The 21799-nt window shown below is 40.6% G+C and overlaps 1 protein-coding gene across 1 annotated transcript in view; it reads right to left on the bottom strand.

Moving 5' to 3' along the window:
* The window catches only part of LOC126248589 (quinone oxidoreductase-like protein 2 homolog), a 43424-nt gene extending 24183 nt beyond the window's left edge, over positions 1–19241 (bottom strand). The window contains exons 1-3 of the mRNA XM_049949702.1: positions 18973–19241; positions 2936–3169; positions 415–606 (exon numbers count right to left, since the gene is read on the bottom strand). Coding sequence (XP_049805659.1) covers positions 415–606; positions 2936–3169; positions 18973–19158 — 612 coding nt within the window. The 5' untranslated portion in view covers positions 19159–19241. The remainder of the gene's footprint in view (positions 1–414; positions 607–2935; positions 3170–18972) is intronic.
* Positions 19242–21799: the final 2558 nt, after the last annotated feature.

Genomic DNA, 21799 nt, shown 5'->3' with positions numbered 1-21799 from the left:
ACTTATCCACAAATTTCTAACTGTGGGCTTTTGATGGTTGTTGTGTCTGATGGCACTTTTGTGTTACTGCAGCTGGTTTATGCCTTGGACATGTATTCCAGTCATAATTCTGCCTTTTTATATTGATTAAAACTTCCAACATTTACTTCTTCCACTAGGACTTAATAACATTTACTTTTTCCATTATGACTATAAGCATTATATCTAGTCTCCTCCTACTCAAACAGCTTACTAACATCACATCTGGATACTCTAATTACAGTATCACCAAGATATACTGTATTTATCATGTATTACTCTTAACAAACACATTTATTGTGACATTTACCACATATTATCCCTATTTATTTTTCGCAATGTTTCAGCTTCCCATCTCATTAAAAAAGTTACATACACAATTTGAATATAAATTACCTTAGCTCGATAAACATTAGCTGCAACATCCACAGCAGCCAATCCCAGCCCACCAGAAGCAGCAGTGACTAGAACAGACTGTTTCTCTTTCAGCCGGCCTCGTCGTGTAAGCCCAAGTAAAGCTGTAGCATATGCATCAGCAAGAACACAGCCCTTGCGTAGCTTTATGGATTGTGGAAGTAACCATACATCCTGCAACATTAAATTACTCTTCAGGAGAAACTCAGCAAGATATTAATATAAGTTCGGTAAAGTTATTCTGAATACTTTGAGAAATGAACATCAAATTCAATAAAAATGTAGTACTGCAAGCAGAGACATGTTCACTCTTAATGGTAGTTCCACATCCAGTTTTAAAAAGCATTTCTGTAATGTTAGAATGTTGTGTGTTGTGTATTAATATACAGAGTAGGTGACTCTGATGATTATGTGTAGACTGTAATGTTGTGTTTTAATAGAGGGAGGGTAAATTCTGGTGTTGGATTATAGCTCATTCATCTCACATCACTTAAGGGTTGCTTGTACATACTTAATCTTACCATCCAAAAGAACTGTCACCATGAACAATGTCTTATATTCTCACATTATAGGACATCTGGGACAGACCAAAATTTAACCTGGGACATCAGGGCCACAACTATTTATCAGTCAGGTTATAGATTTCAGTTAATGGCCATCTTCAGATCTGAGTAAATGCAATATAATACACGTATTGTGTCATTAGATACATATAACTTTGATTAAACTTTTGCTGCTTGAGCCAGTGCAGATGGAAAACTATTTACTGTATGGGCACCCAACTTACAGGAATGGTGTTCAGATTGTTCATTGCAGGATTTGTGTTATTAGTAATATTAGTGTCATGACTTGTCATTAGGCGCCGGTACTGGTACAGTGATGTAGGGTTGAAGTACAAGCATACTTAAGCATTACACTCGCAGACAGTCAAAATTGGTCTGGAGATGAGCAGGGCTTTCCTCATAAAGCTGTTTTTAACACAGCAACAGCGATAAGTGCTGCTGCTCTATGCAAGTGTCAATACATTAAAGGAATACAGAAAGGTCCACTTTCCATATCGGGGATGAAGAACATGATTCAGAAGTTTGAATTAGCTGGAAGTTTGGGAATTGCTCCTGGGAGAGGCCGATTGACAACTGTACCGCAAATTGTTGGAGTAGTCACTGTTGCCATGGTGAGAATATGGGACACAATGTGCGACCTTCAAACAGTGCATGAGCTGTGTCGCAACAGCTGAACTTTTCATGGTCCACCATTGTTTCAGGCAGCAGTAGAGCAATCTCTAGTGTCGTTCCAGACTGCTACAGAAGCAGAAGGTCATTACATTGAGCAACATTTGTAACATGGTACACAAGTAACAAAAAGTTACTCTCTCATACGTAAATTAAAATGTGTTTATTTCAAAGGTTTATTTGTTATTTCTCTTCTGCATGCCCTTACAAATATTTCCACAAATTTAGTTGTTCTACAATCACTCATTTTTCATGGGAGCCTTTCCAAACAGCAAAAGTTTAATTATAACCACCCTTTATATATATATGTCGTACTGTCACAAGATTTGGCCGCACAAGCTTTGTCACAAAACTACAAATTTGTGGCATACACATTAACATTTTGAAGAAACAAGTTATACTTTTTTTCCCAGTTGTGCATGCGAGTGGCTGCATATGGTTATGTATGTGGTTGCCTATCCTAGATTTGGTCTCTCAGCAGCTTTGATTAGTAATTTTTGGTAGTTTTATTTGATTGTTACTATAGTATGTGTGGTAAGTGTTATGTACAGCAGTACTATGTTTTGGAGTTTACTGTGGGTTGACGGTATCTCGGTGTTTGTTCGCACTATATAGGTCAAGTGACATCTGCAGGGTTGGATTTTGGAGTAATGTGTGGGTTTATAGTACTGCTGATTACGTCTGAGCAATATAGGTCAAATGACATCTCAGGTACTGGTTTTGGAGTTGTGTGTGGGTTTGTGGCATTGTGGACTTTGTTTCAGATGTATATATCAGGTGACATTTCCAGTAATAAATCCCCCACCTCGTGTTGGTTTTATCTATTGCTGAGAATTTCATTTGCTTCATTTTTATGTTAATATTGCTTTTGGTATGTCTCCATTATTTGAATTGTTAAGTATTTTGTTTGACTCCGCCAAAGACCCCCTAATTCACACAGTTGGGCTGATAGTTTATTTGTACTGATGTAATTAAGTACTCTGCATATTATTTATGTCTGTTTGCAGGTGTAGTGAGTAACATCATGGTTGCCATATTGTTTACATTTGAAATGGGGTGTCGGCTGTGTTGATGATGTCACAGGTCAAAGCTGACATATGGTACCACAATCTTCGTTTCTGCCAAAATATCAATAAAGTTGTCCAGTATGGATTATTGTGATACAGAATGTCAGTGTACACGAAAATGAATCCTTGAAGAGTAATAATGAGTGGTTATAAGAGTTGAATGCAAGATATCACGCTACTAATAAAATGCTATAAAAAACTTACTGTTGCTGATAATGTGATTTGTTGTGCTAAACCTCCATAGTCATCCTTGCTAAGGCCTATCACTTTCTGACCATTGGTAAAACCTTCTTTTGTTGCTTCAGATCCAACTTCAATTATCTCCCCTGAAATTTCATGACCAGGAACAAATGGCAGTTTTGGTATGAAATCATATTCTCCTTTACACATCAATAAGTCTGATTGATTCAAACTGCAATAGCTAACTTTAATTCTAACCTGCAATCAAATACATAGTATTAACAATTTATGACAAGTAGTACAAATACTAAAAATAGTGATACAGATCACACTGACAATATGGAATATGTCCACTTATTTACAAAAATGACACAGTTTCTCAGTGAGTACACAGTTGCATAACAATCATTTATAAGAGGTTGTTGTATTTATATTCAATGAAGCTTTTAAAATACAACTGTAACCAATTAATTTCTTCTGCAGATGTTGTTGTTGTTGTGGTCTTCAGTCCTGAGACTGGTTTGATGCAGCTCTCCATGCTACTCTATCCTGTGCAAGCTATTGACAGTGAAATGTCTTGTAATTTTCTGAGTCAAAAGACTGACAGAACAGCACTAACGTCTACCTTACACAAACCATTAACTATGTCAATACATATGCCGACATACTCTTATCAGCTGTACAGTTAGTTAGGTAGTTACTTAGACCAGAATGCCAAGATATACCTTGCTTGCATGCTCTCTATGATGAAACTCTAGATCTTGAGCTCTGTGCGGGGGGAGGGAGGGGGGAGAGGCCGAGGGGGGCAGGGGGTGGGGGGTGGGGGAAGAGACAAAGAGCACTGAACGCAGTCTTAAGAGGTCTCAGGGAACACAAATACGAGGATAACTGTGCACAATGCAGACTATAACACTGATAGTTCAAACGTCAACACTATCCAATAATGCATGGCAGTTCAGATCGACATTAGCCTATAAGTGCTGGGTGCCATGCATGCAGAGCTCACATTATAAAATGACAGATATGAGCAATGAACCATTAGTTTCCTTTTTTCAAAAAAAAAAAAAAAAAGAATCAGATCTCTCACACAGAAATGACACTTATTGAAAAGATTCATGGCTTCTGTTGTTTATTTCATGATAATTGGTTCTGAAATGGCTAACAAAACAAAAATACATGTCATTGACAATCCATTCAAATCTTTTAAAGTATTTTTTTATATATGTCAGATGCATCACTACAAAGAACCAAAAATATTGCAGAATACATAAAGCATATTACATAGAGTAAACACATAAGGACATGCGGGATTGCAAAATGGATGACCGAATGCAGGCACGTTCAAAAGCATTTGCAGCTCCCCCGAAGTAAACCTTCCTAGCACAAGCCATGGGACAGAGCCTGCACCAGAGCATGTGCTTCAGGGTGTGTGCTTCTCCACATTTACAGTAGGAAATTATAGGTGGAAATCGAAATTCTTGGAGATTAGCTTGCAGATTTCACGTGGATCTTTCAACAATACAAATTAAGCAGTTGTGGGCATTCCACGTAGTCCACTTATCTTGGTGGCCTCGAGGGAGTTTTTCAGATGGTTGAGGCCAGTAATGATGGTTTGAAGTTATTACTTTACCTGTTTCCATTCTAGCTTTGTATGTAGTCACCTGCAACATGTTACTGATTTTTATAAAAGTTTTCTGAATCTCAATCTCAAGTGATAGATAATCAAGTAAGAAATGCCTATGCTTCCTCTGTAGAAATCAACATGGATTCTAAAAACAACAGTCTTGCAAAACCCAACTGACTCAGTTCATCCATAAGACCCATAAGGCAGTAGATATCACTGAAGTATATTCGAGATGGAATCCAAAATTTTCGGGACTGGTGCTGCCATCTGGAAAGTAGGAGTAGTAGATCTTTGCACCACTAGGTGGCGAGAGCTTCATATCAGATGAGTCAGTGTGCGGAGTGGAATTCAGCTGGGAGGACATGTTGCGTGTCCACAGTGATTTCTGTAATACTCTGTGTTTGGTGTGTGGCGATTTTACGATGGATCCGTGAACAGAACACACATGTGTATCATATTCTGTGCAAATCTTGGTAAATGTGCTGTGGAGACCCTTGCAATGATTCAACAAGTGTTTGGGGGACATAGCATGAGCCGTACGCATGTGTTTGAGTGGCATGCTCAGTTCAAGGCCGGCCGAACAGACGTCTAAGGTGATGCTCACACAGGAAGGCCCATTAGCCGCACAACAGCAGACACTGTTGCCAAACTTCAACAATTGGTTCATGTGGATTACGTCAAACCATTCAAGACCTTGGGGATGAAGTGGGTATTGGTTATGGGACATGTCAACAAATGTTGACTGATGAATTGGGCATGCATCATGTCGCCGCAAAATATGTGCCAAGGATCTTGACTACCAATCAGAAGGCACAGCATGTTGAAGTGTGCACGGACCTTCGTCAGACCGCATCTGATGATCCAACCTACTTGTCATGGGTTATCACCGGCGACGAGAGCTGGATTTATGGTTATGACCCAGAGACAAAGCAACAGTTGTCCCAGTGGAAGAGCCAGGGCTCTCCAAGACCCAAAAAAGCGAGACAGGTGAAGAGCAAAGTGAAGAGCATGATCATTGCTTTTTTTTCCTTTTTTTTTATACCAAAGGAATTGTGCAAAAACGTGTGGCAACGACGGCCCAAACTTTGGCGTCAAGGGAACTGGCTGCTGCATCACGACAACATGCCCTGTCACACGTCCTTGCTCACCAGGACCTTTTTGGCAAAAAACCAACATGGCGGTTGTACCCCACCCACCGTACTTGTCAGATTTGGCACCTTGTGACTTTGTGCTATGTCCAAAATTGAAACTCAGGTTGAAAGGCCATCAGTTCAACACTTGAGAGAGGATTCAAGAAGCATTGCTGGCAGTGATAAACACCCTCAAAGAACAGGAGTTCCAGAAAACGTTTGGCCAATGGCAGAAGCGCTGGGACTGGTGTGTATGTGAGGATGGGAACTACTTTGAGGGTGATGGTGACCATTAATCCAAAGATAAGGTTTTCAACAGATTGCAGCGCCAGCCCCAAAAATTTTGGATAGCACCTCATATGTAGACGGAAGCAACGAATGAAAATCTGTAACAAGGCTGGGGTTCAAACCAGGGTCTCCTGCTCACTAGGCAGATGAACTAACCACTAAACCACCTAGGCACAGTGGCTTTGCACAACTGCATGGAACTACACTAGCAAGCCTCCTTCTTCAACCCAAATTCCTACTCAGGCCTGAGGCTGCTCAAAAAGCATTGCAGATGGTCTCCAACTGTATTGGAATAGCACTTTTAATTAAATTAATCTATGTGGTTCTAGAAACCTTTATATTCATCATTTCAGTCTGCACATATACATCCTAGATGTTTCAGACTTGAAGAGGTTTTTGTATCCATATAGTTTCATTATACAGAGTGAGCACAATGTCTGGCCTTAATTATAACAATTTATTACAGAATAACCATTTGACATAATAATTTACATTTGATGCCGTTACACAGGTTAGTGTTACTAGTTTCTTTTTAAGACTTCTTATGTTAGTAAACCTCAACGTGTGCTCCCTTGGTAGCTCAGAGCATGTCGAGGAGGTATTCCAGTTCCCGCCAGATGATTCGTAAAATGTATTCTGTCACAGCACCCACGGCAGCTTGTATCCCAGCCTTCAGTTCGTTGATGTCAGCAACTGGTGTGACGAAGACTCTGTCGCTGATATGGCCCCAGAAAAAAATGTCAAGGGGCATAATGTCCGGAGAGGGGAGTAATGTCCGGATCGGATTGGAAGGAACGGTCCTGGCACATGAGTGATGGGACACAACATCTCCGAGTTAGCGATGAAGTGGGGATTTTCTCATACAGCCATTTCACGAGTGTACTATGAATATGAGGGATCCAGTAAATCATCAAATCTTCCACATCACTGTGACTGGAAAAAGATCCTTCAAGAATAGGACCAACGACGACTGAAGAGAATCATTCCACATGACAGAAGTGCAACCCTTCCGCAAATTGCTGCAGATTTCAATACTGGGAGATCAACAAACGTCAATGTGTGAACCATTCAATGAAACATTATTGATATGGGGTTTCGGAGCTGAAGGCCCACTTGTGTACCCTTGATGACTGCACAACACAAAGCTTTATACCTCGCCTGGGCCTGTTAACACAGATATTGGACTGTTGATGACTGGAAACATGTTGCTGGTCGGACGAGTCTGATTTTAAATTGTATCGAGCAGATGGAAGTGTACGGGTATGGAGGCAACCTCAAGAATCCATGGACCCTGCATGTCAGCAGGGGACTGTTCAAGCTGGTGGAGGCTCTGTAATGGTGTGGTTTCTGTGCTGCTGGAGTGATATGGGACCCATGATATGTCTAGATATGACTGACAGGTGACACGTATATAAGCATCCTGTCTGATCACCTGCATCCATTCATACCCATTGTGCATTCCAATGGAGTTGCACAATTCCAGCAGGACAATGTGACACCCCACACATCCAGAATTGCAACAGAGTGGCTCCAGGAACACTCATCTGAGTTGAAACACTTCCACTGGCCACCAAACTCCCCAGACATGAACATTATTGAGCATATCATGGGAGGCCTTGCAACGTATTGTTCAGAACAGAGCTCCACTTCCTTGCACTCTTACGGATTTGTGGACAGCCCCGAAGGATTCATGGTGTCAATTCCATCCAGCATTACTTCAGACATTAGTCGAGCCCATTCCCTGTTGTGTTGCGGCACTTGTGCATGCTTGCAAGGGCTCTACACGATATTACACAGGTGTACCAGTTTCTTTCGCTTCTCAGTGTCTTTCCACAATGTCTTCTAACGCCATTCTTAATGGAGACAAGCCTTCAAATGTAGAAACAGTTTTGGGCACACTCAAAGGAAGTATTATAGAGCAATTACTGTTCACAATATACATAAATGACATAATGGATAATTCTGGAATCCCATGAGGCTGTTGTACATAGAGAAGTTACAATGCAAGAAAATAGTTGCAAAATGGAGGAATAACTGCAGAGAACTAAACAAGCAAAAAACTTACTGCCTGATAATATGATTGCCAAGCATCGATTAAATATCTGGGTGTAAGCGTATGGACAGATGTAAAGCGGAATGATTACATAAAAATAATCATAAGAAAGGCAGATGTTAGCCAGTCACTGGAAGAATCTCCAGAAAGTGTTATTCACCCACAAAATCTTCATTCAATTCTTATTGGAGTATTGTTTCTCAGTCTGGTAGCTCATCCAGTAGGAGTGTCTGAGGAAACAGACAAGATAAAAAAAAAACTGCACCACATTTCACGACAGGTTTGTTTAGTGAGCACCAAAGCATCATGGTGATGTTCATTCAAAACCAATGATAATGATTAAAGGAGAAGTGTTGCTCACTAAAGGGTGGTTGGCTATGACTCATGATGTCAGCAAGATGGCAGATACCGTACTTAAAGCTTACACAATACGCTGACCACAACGTCACACATTACACACACGAACAGACAGAAACTACATGAAAAGCATTTAACTACAGAAATAACATGAAACAAATCGGGTAAGTGGAAGAATTGAGGGTTATGGGTGGGAGCAAACAAAATATACTGATCAGCAAGAACACTATGACCACCGACACAATGTCGATATAAACCTTTCCAGGTGATAGCTGTGTCACCTGGTGAGGAATGACTGCTAGTCGGACACATGCACAGTGAATGTAATATTAGTAAGAGTGTTGTCCATGTGTAGAATGGGAAAGGCACATGCCCTATCTGAGTTTGACTGAGGGCAGATTGTGATGACCCAGAGGCTTGGCACGAGTATTTTGGAAACTGCATGACATGTCGGGTGTTGAAGGAGTACTGTGGTAAGTGTCTTCAACACATGGCGAAACGACGTCCAGACATTGTGTGGTTAGGTGGCCACACCTCATTACGGATGTCTGACATCATAGGCTAGGCAGACTGGTAAAACAGGACAGGCAGTGAACTGCGGTGGAATTAACATCAGACTTTAATGCTGGGCAAAGCACAAGTGTGTCCGAAAACACAGTACACCAAACACTCCTAACGATGGGCCTCCACAGCCAATGAACAATATCTGTCCCAACGTTACACAATGACACTGGCAAATACAACTGAAATGGGCACCTGACCACTGGCACTGGATGTTGGCAAAGCAGTTGTAGCATGGTCTGATGAATCCCAAAACCTCGTTCATCATGCCAATGGGAGGGCAAGAATCCATCCACTTCTAGGGGAACAGCTCCTTGACACTTGTGTTGCGAGACGGAGGCAAGCTGGCGGTGGCACCATTATACTCTAGGGAACATTCACTTGGGCATCCATGGATCCAGTGGGGCTTGTGCAAGGCACCATGATGGCCAAGGAGTATCGTGCTCTGATTGTAAATCACGCAACCCCTTCATGATGATCATGTTTCCCAACAGCAATGGCATTTTTCGAGAAGATAATGCATCACGTCACAAGACCAGGAGTGTGATGGAGTGGTTTGACAACACAATGGTGAGTTCGAGTTGATGTGCTGGCCCGTGAACTTTCCAGATCTGAATCTGATCAACCACATCTGGGATGTGATTGAACATGGCACCAGAGCTCCTCGCCCTCTTCCCGGAATTCACAGGAATTAGATGACTTGTGTGTGCAAATGTGATGCTAACTCCCTCCAGCGACCTACCAAGGCTTTAATGCTTCCATGCCATGATGTGTAGCCACTGTTATCCATGCCAGAGGCAGTCATACTGGCTATTAGGTAGGTGGCCATTATGTTCTGGCTGATCAATGTATATGACAATCTCAATATTGAAGACATACCAAAAGAAACACTAATGCAAAAATCAACCAGACAAAAACCACAGCAACCAAAAGTTGAAAACACAAAAATGAGCACTGAAAACTTTGCTTGACCTATGCAGCTCAAATGAAGTCTATTATACGATGAACCTACACAATTCTGAAACCCAATACTGCAAATTTCACATCATCTATATAGCTCAAATAAAGCAAACAATACCATGACCAAAAAAAACCTACAAAAATAGCAGTAATGGAAAATTCACTTAACCTATACAGCTCAACAAAAATTCACTATACTACCAACCCCCACATACCTATAAGACCAGACCACAATTCACGATACTCACCAATATAAGCTAACACGAGGGTTGGAACTTAAATAGTGGCAACTATTTATTCACAACCAATACAAAAGAGTTACATGTTTGCACCCGTTACTGTCCTTCAAAGAAGTCAGCAGCATTGTGTAGAACCCGTTGCCAGTGATATGGAAGGTGTAGTATACCGTTAGCAGAGCCTGTTCTGTTGATAGTGTGAATGGAGCGGTCTAAAGTTATGGCCATTCTCGTGTACAACGGTGATGGTATTATCCTAACGCATTACGTTCCTCCACGGCAGACCGTCAATGCAAAGCATTACTGTTCACTTTTGGAGCATCACCTGTGACCAGCTTTGCGAAAGAAGTGGCGACACTTTCTGTACAACCCACCCATCATTTTGCACTACAATGTGTGGGCACATACAGCGCAAGCTGTGGCTGCTCTGTTCGGTCGATGGGACTAGGAACTACTGTACCATCCACCATACTCCCTAGACTTAAGTCCTTGTGACTTTGATTTGATTCCGAAGATGAAGGAACCACATTGTGGCATTCGCTTCAGAACTGCTCCAGAGATTTGACAGGCAGTAGACTGCTCCATTCGCACCATCAACAGAACAGGCTCTGCTAATGGTATACTACACCTTCTACATCGCTGGCAACGGGTTCTAAACAAGGCTGGTGACTACTTTGAAGGACAGCGACAGGTGCAAACATGTAACTCTTTTGTATGGGTTGTGAATAAATAGTTGCCACTATTTAAGTTCCAACCCTCATAATTATGAAGTTCAACTACCAACCCAAACCTCAAAATTATAAACTAGTCCAACATAAATTACGATACTCACATCTCAAAAAAACAATTACGCACGTAAACAGACCCACTACAGCCTTACAACAAAGACCAAAAACAATATGAGAATGTACTTTTGCCTCAGTCAGCTGCCAAATTAGTCTAGGCTGCTCATAACCCCCCCCCCCCCATCTCTCTCTCTCTCTCTCTCTCTCTCTCTCTCTCTCTCACACACACACACACAAATAACTATTTTTAAAAACCGCACCACACTAACAACACCTTCCCTAAACACTGCCCATCCACCAACTGATAGCCAACCCCTATCCTCCCAGAATACCAACCTAAGACATACCTACCACTCACACCAGTCTTATGCGCACATAACCAGACAGACAGACAATAACACCAATGATACATTAGCAAAACAATATACTAACAATATACTGTATGGACAGCCTAGATTGCTCAACCCAAGAACCCCTCATAATTGACCTCCAAATGTAATCACAACAGCACCACAACATGTACTGGTACCTGGTTCGAGAAGCAGCAACTTTTGTCAACGTCATAAATTCACCACACTGATGACATCTCATACACCCCACGAAGAGGCCTGATAACTGTAGAAATTTTACAGTTGCAGCCATATCCTCAACCATTGCAGCCAGTAACAAATAACTGTTAAATTTAATTGTCAGATCCGTACCTATCAACAAACGACAAACACGAAAAATTAAATTCCTCAAATGAACAAATTTCAAATGATGATCTAACAGCTCCAAAACAAAGACAAATTGGTAGCCAATAACTAATGAGATTAAAATAGCTCACTGACAAGCCAACAACAACAACAACCACCACCATCAAAAACACCAAATACTACACAGTAAAATACTCAATGCCACACAAACATCACCCACAAAGAAATTATAAACATAAACATCCAGCATGACAGTGTGCCACCAGTGCCTCCAACAAGCCTTCTGCAAAGAAGATCCATTTCAAAGATGCTGCACTTGAATGACATCACAAAATACAACACAGTAAATTAGGGATCAAAGCTGAGGGCTGGTATCGCAACAATCGATTCACACATATGTTAATAGAGGAGTCAGCCAACATATTGTTTCCTCTTATATACACCAAATAAAAAGACCATGAGGGTAAAATTGGAAAGATTTAAGTTCATATGAGAGCTTACCAACAGCCCTTCTTGTACACAATTTGCAATTGGAACAAGAGGGGTAAGGAGTGACAGTAGTCGTGGAAATACACTACACCATGTGATATGTGGATTATAGATAAAGATATACATGGTCCAGTCTTATTAATGTGACTAGTGCCTATGTTTGAAGTCAATGTGCAACAACCACTCACAGACGGCTGCTGGCAGCACTAGCAGTGGAGTTTACATAATGATTGTTTGGGGATGCAGAAAACAGTGCACCTGTTGTCGTAATGTGGAAATGGAGAGATTTATCTTATGTCCAAGAGGACATTATCATTATCTTTTGGGTGTTGAATGGAAGCATTTCCAAAATAGCTAAGTTCTTATACTGTTCCTGTGACTCCGTGGTTAAAGTATACCATGCGTGGCAAAATGGCATTATTCAAAACTGGCACCAAGACAACTGTGGAGATGTCTACAGGTGAATAGATGTGCAACTGATTGCCCTGATGAATCTAGCAGATACCAAAAGTGTCTCCTCAATGACTGATGCCTGGTTCATGCACCCATGCTGACTGCTGTTCATCGGTGACAAACTCTGTAATTTGCAAGCCAATAATCCAACTAGATGTCCACTGAGTGCAACAAGTGGCCTTTTCAGATGAACTATATTTTACGCTCCATCGGACAGATGGCCATAGGCGTGTACTGCATGAAATATCTTAAAGCAAACACCCTGCAACAATCAACGGAAGGGTCCAATCTGGAGAAGGGAGCATTATGGTCTGGGGAATGTTTTTGGATCATTCCCAGGGTGATCCCATGATTCTGCAAGGCACAATGGATCAACAGAATTATGCCCCTTTCCTTGAGGACCATTCCACCCCTACATGCAGTTTGTGTTTCCTCAGCACGATGGCGTTTACCAGCAGGACAATGTATCATATCACAGCTCTCAGTCTACGTATGTGGTTTGAAGAGCACCAGGATGAGTTTACCATACTCCCCCAGTAATCAAACTTCCTAGATTTAAGCCCAATCGAGAAATTGTGAGGCCACCTTGATCGGGCTGTACGCATCACGGATCATCAAATGAGCTACTGCAGCTGGCCATGGTGTAAGAGTCGGCATGGCTCCACATCCCTGTTAGTACCCTGCAGAACCTCATTGGCTCTCTTCCTGCACATCTCAGTTATTAGTGCTGTAAAAGGTGGTAACTTAGTCTTTTAAAAGGGTAGTCACATTAATGTGACTGGACAGCATAGTTAAAACACTTCATAAGCACATGCAATCAATGAGAGTTCAGCATCTTAGCTCATACATTAAAATGACATGAATCCTACCTACATCTTTTATGGTGATATTTGGTTAAGTTTTATGCCTCAAACAGAAGTAGAAACTACTGCAGAAGTTTTTGAGTTGATTCACAGTTTCTAGGACTATATGGAGTGAATGTATTATTTTCTAAAGAATAATTCAAAACCTGGTCTATTGTCGAATTCATGACAACAAAGCTAATTACTGCATGGAACAAATGCCATGATTATATGGCACAACAAAATTTCTGACAAACAAATACCTTTTTCTCCTATTCTTTGTAGTTAGTGCCGGTTTGAGTCCGATGGTGTTAGGGTAGGACCAAAATATGCAATTATTTAATTGTGAACACAGATTTCTAAATGAAAAATTGTCATTTTTCTATTGTCTCCAATGAAGTATGTTTGTGTCCGATATTTCACTATCAACCCAGATACCAACTACTGCGTAGCCCACGGCTGACGACATACGGAGGTTTGGGTCTGGATGTGAGTCGTGCACGGATAGACAAATGGTAGGGCGACCGCTCGTGATAAGTGGGAAATCTGGGTTGAAGTCCCAGTCCAGCACAGATTTTCATTGTTGTCATTCCATTCTACAGCTGATGGTAGTCCTCATTCACAATTGTGAATTCATTTGAACAACTAGAAAAGTTGTATCTTCTTTGAATAATTTCTATACATCAAGGGGTCAAGTGAAGCTAATGACAACTGGAAGCCATAACAGAAACAGTGAAGACATGTTGCATACTTTCAGAAGAGGCAATCATTATATATTTCTGTGCCATTCAAATTAATTTTATTTTATTTATTTAGCAAGTTCTGCGGGTCCATGCAAGCCAATCTGCTTCATAGTTTACAGAATGTTCATTGAAAAATTTATAAAAAAGTATTACTAAAAGACAAACAACATTGTGACAGAGCATAAGAATAAATGAAACCTTACAGAAAGAATTTTTCAACTACTGTGAGGAAGCCCTTACAAAATAGGAGTGTGCCACAAGGAAATAAGGAAATCTTCCAACTTAAGTCTTCTGACTGATTCCCCCCCCCCCCCCCCCAGTTGTGCTGGAAGCATACTGAAAATGAAACCTGTGGTAAAACTTTACAAAGGGCTGTCAGCTCATTTTAAAGTTGAGCCAAAGCTGTTGACTAGTGCATACTGTACAATACTGAAGAAAGTGTTATCCAGGTGAAAATCGTTTTTCCATTTGGTGTTCATGAAATGAATACTGCAGCTTGTTCTGTGTGAGCCAACACTGGCAACGACATATCTCATGATGGAGTATATGTACAGGGATAACAAAGTTAGGATTCCATGATGCCAGAACAACGGCCTACTTGAAGAGTGCTAATTGACACTGCACGTCTAGCTGACCATTCTTTTGTGGGATAAGAATCTTCTCAATGAGAGTACAGAGTTCCCCCAAAAATATGATACCACAGGACATAACACAGTGAAAGTAAGCAAAGTAAACAAACCTTTAAGTTTCAGTGGCACCTAAAAATCACAGCAAAGACAATGAACACATGTTGTTATTTGTTTGACAAGTCATGGGACCATTCATGGGATTACAGAAGCATCCAATTCCACCCATCTGCTTTGACCCATGACATCATCAATATGGTGAAAATAACCATTCTCAGCGTCTCCAATAAGGCACCTATAACGTCACCACATAAACACGACAACAAACAAGAAAATACATAGAAATACACCAATAACATCTACCTCCAAAAATATAGTCAAACTAACAGGACAAGTGAGGGAAATTAGGGGTTTTAGGGTGCGGACGAGCTAAATATAAACATAAATACGCACACCATGATCCCAAACCACACAAAATGACAACAAAAAAAAACCACGGAAAACAACTCAAAATTCCTACTTTCCACTATACTTACAAAATCCACAGGAATCAGTCACTTCCCTTCACCTACATAGCTCAACAGCAATTGTGGATACCACAAAATAAAAACCTACAACTACAAATATTAGAATCGGATTGCAACTATCGATACCACAAAACCAATACCTAAAACAACAAAAATTGGAACCGGACACTTCCCTTAACCTATACAGGTCAACCACAGTTGACGATACCGAAAAACAAAAATCTACAGCTCAGATAAATAAAACCAAACCCACAACACATCAAAATCCCCATAAAACATCACAACTTGCGAACAATAGACCCAAAAAACGACTATTTACCACAAAAAATTCTGGCACTACGCACTAGGTTAGCCACCCCAATATATATATCTCTCTCTCTCTCTCTCTCTCTCTCTCTCTCTCTCTCTCTCTATCTCACACACACACACACACACACACACACACACACACACACACACACACACACACACACACACAATCCAGATGACACAATCAACCACAAGATGACATCTACAAATACAACCAACTCATAAACTAAACCTCGCGCAGTAATGATGTCACGGGTCAAAGCAGACAGGTGGGATGGGACGCCTCTGTTGACCCGCATTCATTCCGTGCAATCCCTCTCCTGTCCTACTTTTTATGCTTAAACATGCTACATCTCTTCATTTGCTTAGTCCATGAAATCATGGTGGAGAGGGTACTAAAACGAGCAAGAATCAGTTGTGCAGTTGATACATTCTGTCACACAGAAAAAGTCCGGAGATCCTGTGCACTTACTACATGACAATAATTTTCTTGGTGTCGCACTTTACACAGGAAGCTGATGGTGTCATTTGCAAGAGAGTGATTAGAAAACTGCAAAAAGCACTAACAGCACAATATACTGAGACAGTAAAACTACTGGCCATTAGAATTGCAATACAAGGAAGGATAGCAAATAACTAAATTTTACTTGTGTGTATACAACATACTGTAGTAGGAAGGTAACATAATTAAATTTCTGGGAGTTTGGGGGTAGCCTATATACTATAAAGTGTGACATTTAGTACACTGAGCTGCAACCTCTGGAAGCAACAACAGCTCTAGTTCGGCTGGGCATCATGTTGAGCTGACCTTTGATGACAGATATTCGAATACAGATACATGTACATCGTTCCATGGTGCTTGCACTATATGTCAGACTTCATTAATCATAATGGCTGCCAAGTGGTGGCCTGGGAGTGTCTCAGTAGACAATGAACATATGTTTTCAATGGGTGAGGGATCAGAGATATGGGCTGACCAGGTGTATGAATGTAGATGGGCAACATATGATCTTCTGTTATATTGTTGAAAGGTAATATCATAGAGGCCTGAAAGATAGAGTACAGCCATAAGTGCTGGTGTGTATCGTAACACTTGCCCCCAAATTACTGGATATCTGAACCAGCGTTCATTGTGTTTTGTACCCAACGACACCCCATACCATAACACCAGGTATTAGATCGACATACTGATGATGAATGTAGTCTGGCAACATCAGTTTTCTTTGGTGCTCCTGCACATTGATATGTCCATCATGATGATGTATCATGGGAATCATCTGAAAAGCTATGGTGCCACTCCCGTCTCCAGTGTTGCTACATCAAGATTAGCTGCAACAATGGAAGTTGTGCTGACAGTCTGCAGTGCTCCAGATGTCATAGCAGTGACCACGTAAATAAGTGTCTTGCTGCAAACAAACCCATTTCCAGGCTTAAAGTATGTGTAGAGGGTGTACGATTATGCATGGCAAGTGAAGAATATTCCTGTCCTTTCAGGAGCTAGGCATGTGTACCTGTTAAGATGTTACTTAGCATTGAGTATGGCCCTCCTGAACCTGTCCATTCCATATTGGTCCGACAGTTGTAGGACTCCAACCAACTTAACTGCATCACAGAACAATAAAAGAACTTTTGATATGCCAAGATTATACAGTTGTGTAATTATAACGTGCCAGTAGATGTTTCTCCTTCTTGCAAGAAGCACTACACAATCTTCCTGAGAAACACCATTTGAATGTGATTCTGAATTAGGCCTAGAAACTCAATGTGTAATGTTTCCTTATATACAGAATGTAAATGGCATTACTTCTACCTATTTTGTGTGGTTGTCATGAAATGCTAATCATTTGCATGTCCAAGCATGTGGCACATTTCATACCGACTTGACATTTGTTAAATGCAGTCTTTACATATTGATATTCTAGTGGTACTTAGTGTATTTATAATTTACGTACCGCTGAGTATTCAATAAAAACCTATAGCTGGAATCTTCTACAGCTTACTGAAGGTAATCATTAGATTCTATTGAAGAGTTTACATTTTAAGGGGAATACTGTCTAGCACCTGCCAATTTTATGTCCTACTTAAATTATGTGGAAGGAAGGAACATTAGGTTTTAACATCCCATCGAAATCAAGGTCACAATTATCAATTATTTGCAGTTTTGGCACAAACAGGACAGGGGTGGGAGGCGAAAGAAAAAGAGTCATCCTGTTTTGTACTGTCCCCCCCCCCCCCCCCCAAAAAAAAAAGAATCACACTCCATGCAGCAACAGGAATATACAAGGTAGACTGTTCATAAATGTTTGACTGTAGGTCTACATACTTATGAAAACTTAGGCATAAAAGGGAAAAACTACAGAGTTGAACAGTTAAAACGTTTAGGTTAGATTACTTTTGCATAACAATAATAATTTTCTAGTTTGTGGTATCAGAAATGAGCGTGTCAACCTATTTTAATTAATTTATGAAAGTAATATTTAGTGCTAACTGGACAGATAGGTAAAAAATATTCGTTAAATAACGAAGAAAAATACCACGACAAAAACACAGCAGTGAATCACAATACAGATTAAGGTCTAATACAGAACGGTAACTGATGTAATGAGAAAATGAAGATTAAAAATTCAAAATCACATGGCCGAGAGAAGTAGGAAGAGATATCGAAAGTGAAAGAGTTAACTTGGACAAAATAACAAACAGAACGTTTTTTAAAGAACCAATAGAAAAAGAGTTGCTTTCAGGACAGCAAAAAGGAAGAACCGGGAGAAAGTGCGCGAAAGATGAGAAGGAAACTACATATGACAACATATGAAACAGAAACAATGTTGATTTGTCGAACCCTACAAAAGGGTTACTCAAACCGAAATAAAATAAAACTAGAATTGTTTGTGATATCTATAGATCATGGAGGACCCTATATTGGTCATTGGAACACGAACCAACAGTTTCAACAATTCGTTTGAGGTTGCGAGTAAGAGAGATGCCGCATTCAAAAACGCAGTATTAAGAAGAATAATGATCTTCGCTATTCTGTAACAAATCTAACTTTGACATGAGGTTGATTAGTTAGTGACTGAAATAAGGAGGAATAAAACTTCCAAACAATGTGTCCAAGAATGTGAAGCGTGTGTCTGACAGCAGAAGTATTCTCAAATATAAGTTATTATTACAATTATTTCTTCTTGACAACACGTATGCCCCAAAAGAAATGTTGAATACAACCAAGTATGTTGTTACAAACCTGCAAACAGTCATAAGTAGCGACATAAATACGTCTTTAAAGTCGGGCGTGTAACTTTTGTTCAATTGACACAGTCCTCATCAGAACGTTTATCGTGAATACGTGTGAAACACACAAACAGTAACTAAACTATACGAAGTACCTCGTTCTTGCGCAATTTTTTCAGCGGTATCTCCTTAATATCCAAATTTTCCTTGAATTCACGAAGAACTGCTGCCTTGACAGATTTAAATCTAGCACTAGTTCCTACATCAGAGTTCGTAACTTTCCCGAACAAACGAAACTGATTGAAAATAATGCTAATGCCTTTTCTGTTTACAGCTGACATTTCGAAAAAGTTTCTTCTGGCACAACTGTCGATAAATTTGTAAACAACCCACCCACCCTCGATTTCAAAACATATTAAACCAAAACAAAGATACTCCATATGAACTGACCCAGTGATCTCTTCAGGTACCTACGCATCTCGCCAAAGACTCACTGTGCATTACAGATTGGCTATCCGACAAATTAAGCAATAGTCATCAAATAGCCTATAAGGCTTGTATGTTTTCACATTACATCACTTCATTTTATTGACATTATATCTCTCACTTATCTCTTAATAAAATCCATGAATGCTTCTTATATGGCACTAACACCCTTCTTCGAGAATTATCTTCTAAATAGATGCCGGTAATATACGAAATAGACGCTTGAGGGTAGCGTTACTGTTACTAGTTGCTAAGAATGGAGTATAAGTGCTAGTCTCTTTCCTGCTGATATGGCTCGTCGATAATTTGTGTCTTGCTTTGAAATCATCAGGTCATCTGCAGCAAGAATGGGTGAAAATAGTCAGTTGACATGTGAGTGAAGTTTTCGCTATGGTTGCAGCTGCAAATCACTCATCAGTGCCGAACCATCCCTCATTTCACCCTCTCGCAAAAGTTTACAAACTTACATTTTTCGATATCTACGCAACTTTGCTACTTTCGTGATCAACGGAGTACTTGCTACACAAAATAGAACAAATTGAACACCTCTGTTTCTGATCGCGACCATAATGCGCTGCTTGTAATGAATTAAGCGACATTTTCGCACTCAGGGCACCACGTGATTGTGTCTTATTAGTTTCATAATCTAAAGAAAGCCTTTGATACACACATACGTTGACTGAAATATTTTATCATTTTTGCAACCTCATTAGTCTTCACGAGGAAAACAATGCAGATGTCCTGGACAGTTTCAACGTAAAAGAATTTGCCTGCGTGCACAGCGACCTTTGAATGATCAGATTGAAGAAAGGACAGTAGTCAGTCGTAAAATCCGTAATTTATATAAGGTATGGATTTCGACTATAACATAGTCTTCATCTGTACATTGCCAAAGAGTCATATAGGTCCCAACATATGCCAAAATGACACTAGCCATTACATGTGTCTGCCATGTAAATGCTGGTGTCATTTTGTTATATGTTACACTCTGACACGTTGGGACCTACATCACACTTTGTTAACACCCTGATGGTTATGTTATAGCCGAAATCTATATCTGCAATAAATTACGGATTTTGCGACAGAGTGCTGTCCTTTCTTCAATTTGGTGGAATAATTGGTCTTTTAATCAGGAATGACGCTGCAGATCAGTCGGTGCCACTAGCAAATGCATAGGCGAGTTTTCAGCTGCAATGCAAATGGTCTCGTAAACAGTTTGAAAACAGATGCAAGATTGGCAGCCTCTTCAAAACGTTTAGTAAACTATCCTTGAAATTCTTTGAAGGCCACAATGAATTCTTCAGAACTCACGTATTCTTTAACGATAGTGAGCTTAGGGAAATGGACTGTGTTTTTTTGTCAGGCGATTTCCTTTTGAAATGCGTCCCCATAAAATCGGAAAAAAATTGTTTCTCACCTTGCTGTGTCTTTCTGTGGGCTTCTTGACGGTGTCAGCATAGACTACAGAGGCAGGGATTAGTGATCACGATGCCATAGCGACGACGGTTACTGAAGTTAATCAATCGATCTCGCACATTCGCCCTCCGAATGGGTAGGCGGCGACTACTTTAGCAGGGTCTGAGCAGCACACGCGTGCAGGAGTTCCAACGTTAGGCACGTTATGGAGCCTCTTAGAGAAATAACATTCAGTGCTGGAAAGAAAGTCAATGTTCACTTGGTATACGAGGTGCATTCAAGTTCTAAGGCATCCGATTTTTTTTCTCCGGACTGGAAAGAGATAGAAACATGCGCATTGTTTTAAAATGACGCCGCGTTCATTGTCAATACGTCCCAGAGATGGCAGATGGAATTTTACCGCCAGCGGCGACAACGAGAACTGTTTTAAATACTTAAAATGGCGACGTTTTCCTTACTTGAACAGCGTGCAATCATTCGTTTTCTGAATTTGCGTGGTGTGAAACCAATTGAAATTCATTGACAGTTGAAGGAGACATGTGGTGATGGAGTTATGGATGTGTCGAAAGTGCGTTCATGGGTGCGACAGTTTAATGAAGGCAGAACATCGTGTGACAACAAACCGAAACAACCTCGGGCTCGCACAAGCCGGTCTGACGACATGATCGAGAAAGTGGAGAGAATTGTTTTGGGGGATCGCCGAATGACTGTTGAACAGATCGCCTCCAGAGTTGGCATTTCTGTGGGTTCTGTGCACACAATCCTGCATGACGACCTGAAAATGCGAAATGTGTCACCCAGGTGGGTGCCACGAATGCTGACGGACGACCACGTGGCTGCCCGTGTGGCGTGTTGTGTTGCCAAGCAATGTTGATGCACAACGACAGCATGAATGGGACTTTCTTTTCGTCGGTTGTGACAATGGGTGAGACGTGGATGCCATTTTTCAATCCAGAAACAAAGCGCCAGTCAGCTCAATGGAAGCACAAAGATTCAACGCCACCAAAAAAATTTCGGGTAACCGCCAGTGCTGAAAAAATGATGGTGTCCATGTTCTGGGACAGCGAGGGCGTAATTCTT

The sequence above is a fragment of the Schistocerca nitens genome, chromosome 3 (assembly GCF_023898315.1).
Source record: "Schistocerca nitens isolate TAMUIC-IGC-003100 chromosome 3, iqSchNite1.1, whole genome shotgun sequence".
Lineage (NCBI taxonomy): Eukaryota > Metazoa > Arthropoda > Insecta > Orthoptera > Acrididae > Schistocerca > Schistocerca nitens.
This window is presented reverse-complemented; position numbering and strand designations above follow the sequence as displayed.